Source organism: Hypanus sabinus, chromosome 11 (assembly GCF_030144855.1).
Source record: "Hypanus sabinus isolate sHypSab1 chromosome 11, sHypSab1.hap1, whole genome shotgun sequence".
Lineage (NCBI taxonomy): Eukaryota > Metazoa > Chordata > Chondrichthyes > Myliobatiformes > Dasyatidae > Hypanus > Hypanus sabinus.
This window is the reverse complement of record NC_082716.1, coordinates 25,322,981-25,338,110: the sequence shown is the minus strand read 5'-3', so window position 1 is coordinate 25,338,110 and position 15,130 is coordinate 25,322,981. Positions and strand designations below refer to the sequence as shown.

At 40.8% G+C, this 15,130-nt stretch overlaps 1 protein-coding gene across 3 annotated transcripts in view; it reads left to right on the top strand.

The window, feature by feature from the left end:
- Positions 1-8,475: 8,475 nt before the first annotated feature.
- The window catches only part of LOC132401544 (dihydropyrimidine dehydrogenase [NADP(+)]-like), an 889,454-nt gene continuing 882,799 nt past the window's right edge, over positions 8,476-15,130 (top strand). For all 3 annotated transcript variants that reach the window (XM_059983565.1, XM_059983564.1, XM_059983566.1), the window contains exon 1: positions 8,476-8,609. In XM_059983565.1, coding sequence (XP_059839548.1) covers positions 8,571-8,609 — 39 coding nt within the window. In that variant the 5' untranslated portion in view covers positions 8,476-8,570. The remainder of the gene's footprint in view (positions 8,610-15,130) is intronic.

Genomic DNA, 15,130 nt, shown 5'->3' with positions numbered 1-15,130 from the left:
TTTAATGCTGTTTAAGAATCAATTTTCTTAAATAGGGACCTTATCATCAAAGCATAAAATGTCCATGCCAAGATTGAATGTCTCTGCCAATGCGATCTTTTGGGAAGACACTTCTAATTACAGTCATTTTCCTTAGATTCACACCTTAAAATTACTTTCCAATTTAATTTGTAGGCAATCATTGTAATTTATGTAATGACATACAGATTTTGGAACAAATTATATATTTGTTCTGGCCATATGAATACCTACCTATGCCCCAGAAAAGTTGAGTGAGGGCATGGCTTAACTTTGATTTTTGCAACATGACTGTAACTTATTTGGGGTCTACTTCCAATTTGGGACGGTTCATATTGTTTTTACTGACTCATTTTAGTACAGGCTTCACAGAGTCTACGTCACAAAAGATTGTGCCAATGCTAGTAAACTTGAGCAACACACACAAAATGTTGGAGGAACTCTGCAGACCAGTCAGAGTCTATGGAGGAAAAAGAACAGTCAACATTTCAGACTGAGTCCCTTCATCAAGATTAGAAAAGGAAGAGGACATGTCAGAATAAAAAGGTAGATGGATTAGGGGGCACAAGCTGACAGGTATATAGATGAATCTAGTTGAGATGGGGAAGGTGGTTTGGTGGGAGAAGGGGATCAGAGGGGATGATGTAGGAAGCTAGGAAGTGACAGGTGGAAGAAACAGAAGGCTGAAGAAGAAAGAATGTGATAGGAGAGTACTGTGGAAAAACAGTAAGGAGGTGGAGAGCCAGAAGGAAGTGATAGGCAGGTCATAAGTGTGGAGAGGGGAAGAGGAAGGGTGAGGAAGCCACAAAAATGAAGGAAGACAAAGGAGAGAGTAAGGAAACAAGCGATAGTTACTGGAAGTTAGAGAAGTTGATGTCAGCGCTGTCAAGTTCACAGAGTCAGTGATGAGATTTTGCTCACTTACTGTTGTTCCATTGAAATTTCTAGAGTTCCTCTATATTATTATTGGGTAATCTCACTTGGTGATTTCCTTGACTCATATTTGGTATGTCTTCTATTCCATTGGCTGATGGGTTCACAAAGATGCAATTGGCAAGGCTAAATACTGTGCACCATTATAATGAATTGTCAATACTAATGGATTTCAAGATACTCAAAACGGTGTTTATTGCTGGGAAGGATGATGTAGATCACGGAAGAATGAGTTGTATGACATTGTTCTCTGTGTAAATGTGAAATGAGGCTTAAATGTTTCTATGTTGTATTGGTATAAAACTTTGTAAGTGTTTAAAGGGAGCATATAGTGCATAATGCTCTTATCCAATTGATAAGAGCATTATCAAGTGAAATATATTATTTTTAGAGGCATTAGTGCAGTAGGGGAATTATAAATGACAATGGAGAATCAGTGCTTCAGGGAGTTAATCTAGAACAAACACCCATGGTATTTGAAATTATACAATCAATTTTGCAATGGTTTGTTGATTCGGCAATCATAGATTATACTGACAAAGCAAGATCTGAGTAGATTAAGAGCTGGGTAAGAGTTCATAATGAAGTGATTTGAAAACAAAAACCAGCAGTACAGAAGATCGTGCTGATGATTGCCAACTTGGAGAAATCAGCTCACAGATCACGGTTAAGTTAGGCTTAGTACTTGTTTGTTGGTTTGAATGGGGGTGGGGAAGCGGGTTGCTGCAGAGAGGTAAAGTGAGGGAAAGGTAAATTCCTTTCCAAATAATTCATAGTTTTATCTTTTAAATCATTGAAATGTATTTGAAATATATTTAGTGTATAGCATTTTAAATATTGTTTTGAACATTTAAGTCATTTAAATATGTCCGAACTATATTTAGATTATTTCAAATATTTTATTACTTTTTAGAAACTATTGTTAGTGAACATGAACTCAGATCCATTTAAGTACCCTGAAAGGTTTAACAACCAGCAGAGCTGGGGTGTGGCTTTATTGGCTGTCATTACTGTGAAAGATCATTCTGGAATTTTGACATTGGTGCAACTCCACTGCAAGTTCTTAATCTAGATCCTGGAGGTTTGGGAGAGGGATGATTGTTGATGATGGACACAGAAACTACATGTTAGATTTTTAAGTCTGAAGTCTTGCTTAACTGGAGAAAATTCAAAAATGAGACCTGAGAGTCCTCATGCAGGATTCGCTAAAAGTAACTTGCAGGTGGTAAGGAAAGCAAATGCAATGTTAGCATTTGTTTCGAAAGGACTAGAACACAAAAGCAAGGATCTAATGCTAAGACTTTATAAGGCATTGGTTGGACTAATTTGGAGTATTTTGAGCAGTTTTGGACCCAATACTTAAAAAAAAAAGTGCTGGCATTAGAGAGGGCTCAGAGGCAATTCACATGAATAATCCTGGGAATGAAAGGGATAACATAAGAGGACTATTGATGGCTCTGGGCCTGTACTTGCTGGAGTATAGGAGAATGAGGGTGGATCTCATTGAAACCTACCGGGTGTTGAAAGAGTGGATGCAGAGAGGATGTTTCCAATACTGGGAGAGTCTAAGATCAGAGGGCAGAGCCTCAGAATTTAGCACAGAGATGAGGAGGAATTTCTTAAGTTGGTGGGTGGCGAATCTGCAGAATTTATTGCCACATATGACCAAGTCATTGGGTATATTTAAAAAGAAGGTTAATAGGTTCTTGAGTAGTAAGGTCATAGAAACATAGAAAATCTACAGCACAATACAGGCCCTTTGGCAAACAAAGCTGTGCCGGTCATTACATTTTACAGGGAGAAGGCAGGAAAATGGGGTTGAGAGGGAAAATAAATGCCATGATCAAATAGTGGAGCTTTCCTTATAGATTAAATGATAAATTCAGCAAGAATACTGGAAGTAGTAGGTGTTGTGCAGAATGTTCAGCAGTATTTTAAATTTCACAATCGTTTTTATATGCCAGCACAGCTGGGGAGTTTACAAGAGACTCAACACTCTGCATGTAATGAGATATTAAGAAAGAAATCAATCATTTCAAAAGATGAATTGAATTGAATTGACTTTATTACTTACATTCTTTATATACATGAGTTAAAAGCTTTACGTTATGTCTCCGTCTAAATGTGCAATGTACAATTATAGTAATTTATAATAAATAGTATGCATTACGTACAACAGGACAGTCAATGTAACATAGACATGCAGTTGCGTCAGCATGAATTAAGCAGTCTGATGGTCTGGTGGAAGAAGTTGTCCTGGAGCCTGTTGGTCCTGGCTATAATGCTGTGGTACCGTTTCCTGGATGGTAGCAGCTGGAACAGTTTGTAGCAGCATATCACAACAAACATTCTGGGGTGTATCACAAAGTCAATGAAAGTCAACTCAGAACATAGTTCATAATGATGTTTTCTAACAAATTATGAATCAAAGCCAAGCTTGGATATGCTTCTCACATTATCTGCAGGGTACAGAATGTTTAAGACTACCTGATTCCAACCATATGAATATCATGTGCCATGTGAAAAATAGTTTTATTTTGCCAACGTATGCAACAATATCTCCTTATATAAAGTCCAGTGTGCTAGTTAATGTTTGATTTCCTTGTTAAACATAAAGAATCCTGATATCTGACATAGTTCTAGTCTATTTTAATGGTCATTATATCACTAGTTCCCCTCCTACTCAACTCAAAAACATTATCCGGATGGATCAAATCTAATACTGCCATTGTTGCAAAGAACTCAATTTAAGTACGTCAAAGCTGTGATGTTCTTATAAGAAACAAAAATGGTTTCAATCAATTTTGAATTTTTTAGGAAATATTTATCATCCTTAGAGTAATTTTAAGGGTCCCTGTCCAAGGTCTAATTTATAAAATGTATTTTTGTTTGTGTTTGATCACCTTGACAGTCTATCAGACTGCTTTTGCAAAATGACCTGAACTTGAACTACAACAAGGAGATCTTGTTCATGGTTTGTCCTTTAAGTTCACAACCCTGCATGGTGTACACATTTCTCATTGGCTCTACCCATATGTACTATATGTAGTTGCATTGCCAACAACAAAAACATTCATCAGGTGAGTCTTCCAACCCCATAGTTCTATTTTCTTTTTTAAATCTAAGGACCTTATAATTGAACAAATATTTTCAAAACCTGCAAATTTTCTGAAATTTCCAGTGCTTTGATCCAGTTAATTTCAAAGTTCAAAGTAAGTTTATTATCAAAGTACATATATGTCACATATATACAACCCTGAGATTCCTTTTCTTGCAGGCTTTCATGGTAGATACAAAGACACAGCATCGAATCAATGAAAAACTACACACAGCAAGATGGACAAAAAACCCATATGGAAAAGACAACAAACTGTGCAAATATAAAAAGAAAAAAAAAGCAATAATAATAAATAAACAAACAATAAGTATCATGAGATGAAGAGCCCTTGAACATGAGTCCATAGGTTGTGGTAACAGTTCGGTGTTGCAGTGAGTGAAGTTATCCTGACTGGTTCAAAAGCTTGTTAATTGAAAGGTAATGACTGTTCCAGAACCTGGTGACGTGGATCCTGTGATTCCTGTACCTCCTTCCTGAAGGTAGCAGTGAAGAGAGAGCATGCCTGGATGGTGGGTTCTTTTATGATGGATGCTGCTCGACTTCAACACCATTCTGTGTAGATGTGCTCAGTGGTGGAGAGGCCTTTACCCGTGATGGACTGCACAGTATCCACAATTTTTTGTAGGCTTTTTCATTCAAGGGCATTGATGTTTTCATATGCCATGATCCAACCACTCAGTCATGCTCCATCGCACATCTATAGACACTTGTTGAAGTTTTAGATTACATGTCAAGTCTTTGCAACCTTCTAAAAAAGTGAAGGCACTGCCATGCTTTCTTTGTAATGATGCATTGGTGTTGGATAGATCCTGTGAGACCCTAACATTGAGGTATTTAAAGTTGCTTATCCACTCCCCCTCTGATCTCCAATGAGGACTGGCTCAGGGACCTCTGGTTCACCCCTGCTGTAGTCAATAATCAGCCCCTTCATCCTGCTGACATTGAGTGAGAGGTTGTTGTTGTGGCACCACAAATCAGATTTTCAATCTCCTTCCTATATGCCAATTCATTACTACTTTGATTTGACCAATGATAGTAGTGTCTTTAGCAAAATTAATTATAGTACTGGAGCTGTGTTTAGCCTCACAGTCGATAGTATAAGGTGAGTAGAGCAGGGACTAAGCAAGCAGCCTTGTAGTACATCTGTGCTGATGGTGACTGTGGGTTTGTTGCCAATCTGAATTGACTAGGGTCTGCAAGTGAGCAAATCGAAAATCCAGTTGCACAATGAGGTATTGAGTCCTAAGTCTTGGAGCTTCTTGATTAGTTTTAGGGGATGATGGTATTAAATAGAGAGCTATAGTCAACAATGCATGCATTTTCTCTGTGCAGATGTTCCAAGGTTGAGTGAAGATCCAATGAAATTGCATTTTCTGTTAACCTGCTATGACGATAAGTAAAATGAAGTAGATCCAAGTCGCTTCTTCAGAAGTTGACTTGTTTCATCACCAACTTCCCAATGCACTTCATCACCAACTTCCCAAAACACTTCATCACTGTGGAAGTAAATCCTACTGAATGATAGTCATTGAGGCAGGTTACCAAGTTCCTTTTGTGTACTGGTATAACTAAAGCCTGCTTGAAAAAAATGAGCATCTCAGGCGGCCAAGGTGAGAGGTTAAAGAAACTGGTGAACACAACAGCCAATTTATCAGCACAGATCTTCAGCACTCAACCAGGTACCCTGTCTGGGCCAGATGGTTTCTGTGAGTTCACCCTCCTGAAGATGTCAACCTCAGAGATTGAAGTCATGGTGTTGTTGGGGGCAGTGAGAGTTCATGAAGGTACCTCCATGTTTTGTTGGTCAAAGTCAGTATAAAATGCATTGAGCTCCTCCGGGAGTGAAACCTTGTTGTCACATATGTTGTTCAACCACAAACAAGAGGAAATCTGCAGATGCTGGAAATCCAAGCAACACACACAAAATGCTGGAGGAACTCAGCAGCCCAGGTAGTATCTACGGAAAAGAGTACAGTCGACGCTTCAGGCTGAGATAAAGGGTCTTGTACTGAAACATTGAATATACTCCTTTCCATAGATGCTGCTGGCCTGCTGAGTTCCTCCAGCATTTTGTGGGAGTTGCCACACGTTTCTTGTCTTTGTTTGTAGGAGTTGACGGCATTCAAGCCCTGCCATAGCTAACGGGCATCCTTCTGTGATTCCGATTTGGTCCAATTTGCATGTGAGATGCTTCCCGAGGTCATACATGGATCTCTTATACTCTATTTGGTCACCAGACCTGGATGCCATTGATCTGGCTCTCAGCAGACTGTGGACCTCCTGGTTCATTGAAGGCTTCTGGTTAGGGAAGACTCTAAATGATTTCTTGGGGACACACCCATCCATGACAAACTTTATAAAATCAATGGCAACCGTGGCATATTGATAAAGATCCTCTGATGAGACCTTGAACATGGCCAGTACACTAACTTGAAGTAATTCCATAGCTGCTGCTTTGAGACCCTTCTATTTTTCTTACTTCTGGAACATCGCTCATTAGCCTTTGCCTTTGTAGCTATGCCTCTATACTGTGGACAGCAACTACCCTACAACTGCTTCTTGCAGAATTCTATTCACAATTAATCCAGTGAATGCTCAGAAAAATTCATTTTCTAGCCTACAACATTGCTTTTAATCCCAGAATATCCATGTGAAAATAGTTTTGATGATCCCACTATATAATACTCACCTGGTTTTATGCATCCAACAACATTTTCAAGATGACTGAGATACCAGAGGTCATTTTGAAATGTTCTTTCTCCTTCCAGATCAACTGGGAAAAAATTTTAACATGCTTTTCTACCACATACCACTGCTCCCTTTGAAATATTGTCATCGTAGAACATAGAACATAGAAACCCACAGGACATTACAGGACCTTCTGCCCACAATGTTGTGATGACCATGTAACCTACTCTAGAAACTGCCTAGAATTACCCTGTTGTAAAGCCCTCTATTTTTCTAAGCTTCATGTACCTACCTAACAGTCTGTTAAAAGACCCTATTGTATCCACCTCTACTACCTTCACTGGCAGTGCATTCTACACACCCACCATTATCTGTGTAAAAATACTTACCTCTGACATCCCCCTTGTACCTACTTCCAAACACCTTAAAACTATGCCCCCTTCTGTTGGCCATTTCTGCCCTGAGAAAAAGCCTCTGACTATGCACATGATCAACACCTCTCATCATCTTATACACCGATATCAGGTCACCTCTCATCCTCCATCGCTCCAAGGAGAAAAGGCCAAATTCACTCAACCTACTTCTCATAAGTCACACTCTCCAATCCAGGCAACATCCTTGTAAATCTCCTCTGTACTCTCTCTATAGCATCCACATCCTTCCCGTAGTGAGGTAATCAGAACTAAACACATTACTCATATGGGTTCCTTTTACAAAAACAGAGAATGAGTTACGTGTATTTCAGTTTGGTGTCCTCTTGCAGGTTCTCCTCAACATCTGCAGATAATGCCTGACTCCTGGAATTCCTCCAGTGAGTTCATTTTGCTTTGATGGGTTCTGAGGTGACTGTTCGATCAATGTGGAAGCTGCGGGCTCCTCCACATACGCGACAGGAAGTGGCTGACTAGTCTGATGGGTAAGTAGTGTTCTCCTTCTGCAATTTACAAACCTGGGAATACTCCACAGGACAGGCAGCTTTTGTGCATTTCCCATTTTCTATCATATCTTCAAGCATCTGCCGTACTTTGCTTTAAACATGTATGTCAGGGGCTTCCAAACTTTTTGCTTATGCCATGGACCAATACCATTAAGCAAACGGCTGGTGCACCCTCGTTGGGAACCCCTGATCTACATTAACCACTCTGCTGAGGAGATTGGGAAATGTTTCTACCAAGCAAGTCATCCTTGGGCAAGGATCAGCACCCTGCTCAGCTCGCACCCCACCCCCGATCATTGTCACGTAGAGCCGTGGGAGCAGGTGCTGGATGGTCCTGCCAGCATCTGATGCACGCCATAGTCCTGGTTATGCGACCACTGACGCCAGGCAAACTTTGAAGAATATTGACAATGGCTGCGGCCCCACGTCTTGTAAAAGACATTGCTCAGAAGAAGGCAATGACAAACCACTTCTGTAGAAAAAAAATGCCAAGAACTGTTATGGTCAAGACCATGCTCGCTAATGTCATTCTACAAGGCACGTAATGACAATAAATTAACTATTCACTGCGGTTGCATCGGTTATTAAACTAACTTCTGCATGATAAAAGTTTGATTTTGACCTCCTCAGTCTTACAATAATAAATCCAAGTACAAATTTGATTCCGCAAACTCTGGGGGATTGAATCCATGGAGTTGCGGTACCGTTTGACAACCCCGCCCCCGGCTCTTGGCGCGGAATGCGTCCTAGGTTAAATAGTGCCTGAGAAATTCCCGTGATTGCTGCGCACTCGATACGCACCCTACTCGCTACTCCTGCGACAGAGAAGGGAAAGTCTTCAAAGATACCACTCAGGATCAGAATACCTTCTCCACCATGTCGCGAATGTTGAGCTTTGACCCGCCCGATATCGAGGTAAGGGTACAAGACTTCTTTACCCGTGACAAAACTTTTTTTTTGGAGGGGGGCGAGTTTCTTGCAATTTCTTACTCTATGGATTCAACATGGTTCTCCTGCTTCCTGTGCACTAAAAATCCATTATTTTCCTCCATTAATGCTGTCTGACCAACATCAAGTCGCAGAATGGCTTCCTTGTATGACTGAGAAAAGTAATCTCTTCATCCTCCTCTGTCTTTTTTGTCTTGTAGCCTTGTTAATTCACAACCCCGTCCTTCTCCTCCACCCCCCCCCCCCCCCAGCCCTAATAGCCGACAATAGTTTCCTGGATGTGTGTCTTCGATGACCTCTGTCAAACTGATATCCGGCTGTGAATAAGAAATTTCTTTCGTTTAGGTATTGTTGAGTCTAAAACTGATTCACTTGTCCATACCACATACTTTCTTGCTACAGTCTCCATTCTATTTCCCGGAGATGCTTAATCAAACTATAGGTGTTAACAGGCAACATACACAAATTGCTGGAGGAGCTCAGCAAGCCAGGCTGCAAGTGTGGAACACAGACATCCCACCCTGCAAAATCTCATTTCCCCCCCCTCCACGTGTTGACCTCCAAGGGTGTATGTATACAGGACTTTTGATTATCAAAGAACACAATTTATTTGATCACATATTGAAATTATTTACACACACACATCAGGTTCCAGCACCATGTTCATAATAGCTGCTGTCTTGGTTGATGAGCGGGCATAGTTTTTTGCTATTTCTGAATAAGGAAACATTTTCCTGAGTAGTCCACCTGTGCGCTCACATACCTGGACTGGCAGGTTATGTTCAACAATGAAAGATGTAAAGCACACCTCAGCTCTAGTGACCTTCTCTGTCAGACTTTGGTTTTCTGCTGAAAAGAACTGTGAAGTACTTGAGCAGCCTTCTGTGCGCTAAGCTTCCCTAATATGTTGTGGTTCCTAAAAGAAATAAAAGCATAAGGTGTATCCTTATTATATTGTCTTATGCATAAAATGTGACATTTAAAGATGTACTTATCATGGAGTCCTTTTTTGATTCTATTATAACTTTAAGCAAGTCTACATAGAGTTTGAGCATAGAGTAACTCCTTAGCAGCTAGCCAGCTAGTTTAAATAACATTAGCTATGCTAATGACACCTGTTAAACTCACCTCAACATGTCTTTTGCAATCATTTAACCCACTATGGGTAATAGAAAAGTCACTGTTCTAAACAGTTCAGTGAGAACACTGTCATTATGTTAGGTAGGGGTACACTTTAGTGTAGTCTGGTGTGAAGTAGATTTTATAAATTTCTTTTTTTGGAACACTCTGCCATGTTGCTGCCAGTTCAGTTCATTTCCAAACTGAACTGATGGGCAATGAAAGAGAGAGAGGGGTTGACTGTAAAGCCCGCCCACAGAGAAGGTGGATAGGTCTACTTAGCACAAAGAGAGACCAAACAGGATGCTCTCTTTGTCTCTTCCCTCCTCTCTGAAGAGTACATGTCTTCACCTCAGTAATGTTAGCTGAATCAACCCCTCCCTGAGCTCATCTGCTGTGGAAGACCTCATTCATGCCCTTCCTCTTCCAATGGCTCTGCCATCCCATTCAAAAAGTTTAAAATAATTTAAAATTCTGCTATCCATGACTGAATTTGCACCAAACCTCATTCACTTTATCAACTTTCATTAATCATCTGTTAAGCAGCATCTTGATTTTCAAATTTTCACACTTTGCTCTCAAGCCCCTCAATAATCCTCCCCTCTGCTATCTTTATAATACCCTCCAGAATGGCAGCTCTCCAAGTTATTAGTGCTCCTTCAATTCTGACACTTTGAATAATCAGGTGTTTAATCAAAGTTTAAAGTAAATTTATAAGCTAAGTACCTCTATGTCACAATCACCACCCTGAGATTAATTTAGTTGCAGCCATTTACAGAAGAACAAATAAATATGATAAAATCAATGAAAAGCTACACACAGCCTGACAAACATTAGACTGACTGTACAAAGACAAAATAATATTAGTAATACGTAGTACTGAGAAAATCAGTTATGGAGTCCTTGAAAGAGAAATTAGGTTGTGAAATTAGTTCAGAGTTGGATTATTCATGCAGTTTCAGGAGCCTGATGTTGAAGTGTAAGAACTTTCTGATGTGTAATGACTGTACCTGAACCTGATGGTGTGGCCTTTGTATCTCTGTCCCAATGGCAGCAGTGATAAAAGAGCATGGCCTGGATGTGGGGGTCCTTGATGGTAGATGTTGCTTTCTTGTGGCAATGCTCCCTTCAGATGTGCTCAATGGTGGAGAGTGCTATGCCTCTGATGGACTGGGCTGTATCCACTACTTTTTGCAGGCTTTTGCATTCACTGTGATTGGCAAATATAGTTTCAGTTGTTAATACTCCCAGGTTCTGGAATCCCTGACTCTCTCCACCCAGCTCGCCACGTTCTTTACTATGCCTCTAAAAATCTCTCTGTTTGATCAAGCTTCTGGCCATCGGCGCTAAAATCTTCATGCTGTTAAACCTTTCTTGCAACAATCTCAGGAAGTACTTGGGATGTTTTACTATGTAAAAGATAGTACATATCTTAATACAGATTGTGTTTTGTGGTAAGTGACTGTTGATAACATTGGAACGTGACAATACAGTATTTGCCTGCTGCCTCTGGTGTCTTCCATTCTTGTCCTTCCTACCTCTCAGGTACCTGCCACCCATTAATGACACCAAACGAAAGTTTATGTCAGGCTCCATGTCTCTTTAACAATTTCCACTGTATCCCCTACCATACCTCCTTACTGCCTTCCCACTCCCTTCCAATGCTTTTGTACTATAGACTGCTTGTCTGATATCCATTTTTATAATTTCCAAAGCTATTGTTTGCAAGTTTTGCCACGATCTTTGATCTCTCGCCATTAGCTTCATTTATTTTTTTAAATTTCAGTTTGCTTTAGATTTCCAGCATTTGCAGAATATTTCACTGCCTTCTGATTCATACTAAACTTATAATTGCAAATCAGACAATAGTTGGCATTTCAGCATTGGGTTGACCAGGCTAAATATAACTAGAGAGAATGTATCACAGTTCTACAGCACTTTCTATTCTGCTCAAGTCCTTACACACCTATACATTTGATTATGTGCCGCTGTTTCATTTAATTTCAACACTACATGATCAAAAATGCATTGTGGTTGAATGAACCCTGTTTCCATCCAAGGGGTCAGTGTGGACCTGGTGGAGGATTACAAATACCTGGGGATATGAATTGACAATAAACCAGACTGGTCAAGAGCACTGATGCTGTCTACAAGAAGGGTCAGAGCCATCTCTACTTCCTGAGCAGACTGAGGTCCTTTAACATCTGCCAGATGATGCAGAGGATGCTCTACGAGTCTGTGGTGGCCAGTGCTATTGTGTTTGCTGTTGTGTGCTGGGGCAGCAGGCTGAGGGTAGCAGACACCAACAGAATCAACAAACTCATTCGTAAGGCCAGTGATGTTGGACTCTCTGACAGTGTTGTCTGAAAAGAGGATGCTATCCAAGTTGCATGCCATCTTGGACAATGTCTCCAATCCACTGCATAATGTACTGGTTAGGCTCAGGAGTTCATTCAGCCAGAGACTCATTCCACCGAGATGCAACACTGAGCATCATAGGAAGTCATTCCTGCCTGTGGCCATCAAACTTTACAACTCCTCCCTCAGAGTGTCAGACACCCTGAGCCAATAGGCTGGTCCTGGACTTACTTCCACTTGGCATAATTTACTTATTATTTAATTATTTATGGTTTTATTTTGCTATATTTCTACACTATTCTTGGTTGGTGGGACTGTAACAAAACCCAATTTCCCTCAGGATCAATAAAGTATGTCTGTCTGAAACATAAGAATGACTATTCCCAGGTTGTGTTCAACCTACAGAAAGGTAGTTTATGAACTTTCTGGCATGAGAATACAAGAAACTGGAGATGCTAGAACTTGGATCTACATTTAACCCGTTGCAAGAACTCAGTGGATCAAGTAGCATGGGTAAGAGAAAAGACACTGTCAACGTTTTGGGTCGAAACCCTGGATCAGGGCTGAGGGTGGTGAGATGAGTGGGTCAGAAGAGAGAAGAGAAAGGGAGTGGCAGTGAGGGATTGCAAGGCTATTGGTGGACTGAGAAGTGGTGGGGGGGGGGTTGAGATAATCATTGGCTTGATTTGTCACATGAACATCGAAATATTAAAACATACGGTGAAATGCATTGTTCTGCCCCAGTGAGCAATACAGTCAAACAATTGTACTGGGGGCAGCCCACAAGTGTTAGCACACTTCTGGTGCCAACATAGCATGCCTACAACTCAATAACCCTAACCTTATGGTACATCTTTGGAATGTGGAAAGAAACACACAGTCAAAAGGAAAATGCACTAACTCCTTAGAAACAGCGGTGGTAATCAAGACCTGATCACTGGTGCTGGAAAGCAATTACATTAACCGCTATGCAGCAGTGCTGCCCACATTATAGCCAAGTAGGTGTGATCAGCAGGGTTGAAGTTGGCAGCTTAATGAGAGATGGAGACAGGCAGAGAAAGAGAGGAAAAGGCAAAATAAATAGAGCAAGGTGGATGGAAGTAATGTGAAGATGACAGGAGATAAACTGGATACAGATACGGGGGTGAAAATGGGAACCATTAGAGAAGGGAGAGCTAAACAAGTTTATGTTAAAGTCTGTTGTCCCCTCATTGTACATATATACAACCAAACAAAACAATGATCCTACGGACCATGGTACACCTACAATACAGATATCACACACAGCACATAAAACAAATTATTACTCCAAATAAGCAAGTAAAATATAACGCAAAATGCATGTGAAGTGCACAGCACAGGTAAACAGTACTGTAAAGAGTTATGAGACCTTGGTGGAAGCAAAGTATTTGTCAGTCTGATTGCCTGGGGGAAGGAACTGTTACCCAGTCTGACAATCCTTGTCGGGACGATCCTGTGCCACCTTCCTGATGCTGGTGGGTCAAAGAGATTGTGGAATAGGTGATTGGGATCCTCAAAAATGCTTTGGACTTTTCATGTACAGCATTCCTGGTAAATGTCACAAATGGGGGTGGGGGGAAGGAAGATTCTAGAGACCCTCTGAGCAGTTTTACTATCCTCTGTAGGATCTTTCAGTCTGATGCCCTATAGCTTCCATACCAACATCAGTTGGAACAAAATGGGGGAAGTGGGGAGTTGTGGAAACTTGTGTGTGATTGGAGCTTGGAGAGGGAAGGGAACACAAACGATTGAATGGATTAGGGGTGAGAATGGAAAGGGGGACACAATGGGAATACCAGAGAATCAGAAAGTTAGGAGGGGAAGAAAGGGGGATGAAGAGGGAAAATAAGAATGGGGTGTTAACCTAAAACTGAAAAATCTGAAGTGTTGCTCCTCCCGTTTGTGTTGGGCCTCTTTCTGGCAGTAGAGAGGTCAAGGGTAGACAAGTCAGTATGACCCTGTGATCAGAATTAGCTCATCTAACCCACCAACTCTGCTCTGCCATTTGATCATGGCTGATTTATTATCCCTCTTAATCTCATTCTCCTGCATACTTCCCATAATGTTTGACACCCTTACTAATAAAGAACTTGTCAACCTCTGCTTCAAATATACCCAGTGACCTGGCCTCCACAGTCATTTGTGGCAATGAGTTGTACAATTTCATCACCTTCTTGCTATAGAAATTTATTCACCACCACATTCTAAAGGCAGGTTATTGTATTCTCAGGATTTGCTCTCTGGTCCTAGACACCCCTATTAATGTGTAGATCTCTTAAGATTTAATAGTTTTCAATGCAATCCCTTCTCATTCCCCTGTCTGTGTTCTGTGTGGGAGGAGGTGGGATGATAGCAGAAAAATGAGAAACAAGAGATGCAAAATAAGGCTCCATCGACTACAGCTGTAAGGAAGGTATGCTTCTGAAAAAGGAAGGAATTTGAGATGTCCTGGAGCAGAAAGCCTTGTCTTGAGAGCAGGTGAATTGGGCACAGAGAAACAGGAACAGAAGACTGACATCCTTTCAAGGAAGAAGTATAGTCTAAGTAGCTGTGGCAATCCTTCTGTTTATAGTAAATATTAGTGGACAGTTTGTCTCTTGAGATTGAGATAATGAGATCTAGAAATGGGAAAGAGGTATCAACAGTGATTCATGTGAAATTGAGAGCAAAGTGAAAGTTTGTGGTGAAGGTGATAAATTAGTCAAGTTCTGCATGGGTGCCAGAAGCAACACCAATGCAGTCATCAGTGTAATGGAGAAAGAGTTGGAGAGAGGTACTGGAGAAGGTTTAGCCAACAAAAAGATAGGCATAACCAAGGATCGCATGGCTGCCCATTGCTGCAATGTTAATATGTCGAAAGTGATAGGAGTCAAAATAGAAGTTGTTGAAACTCAAAACTGGTTCAACCTGGAAGATGAGTGTTGCTAGAGAAGACCTGCTTGGATATTTGTAGAAAGGGGTTTTGGATCTTCCTAATGAAGAATGGAGTT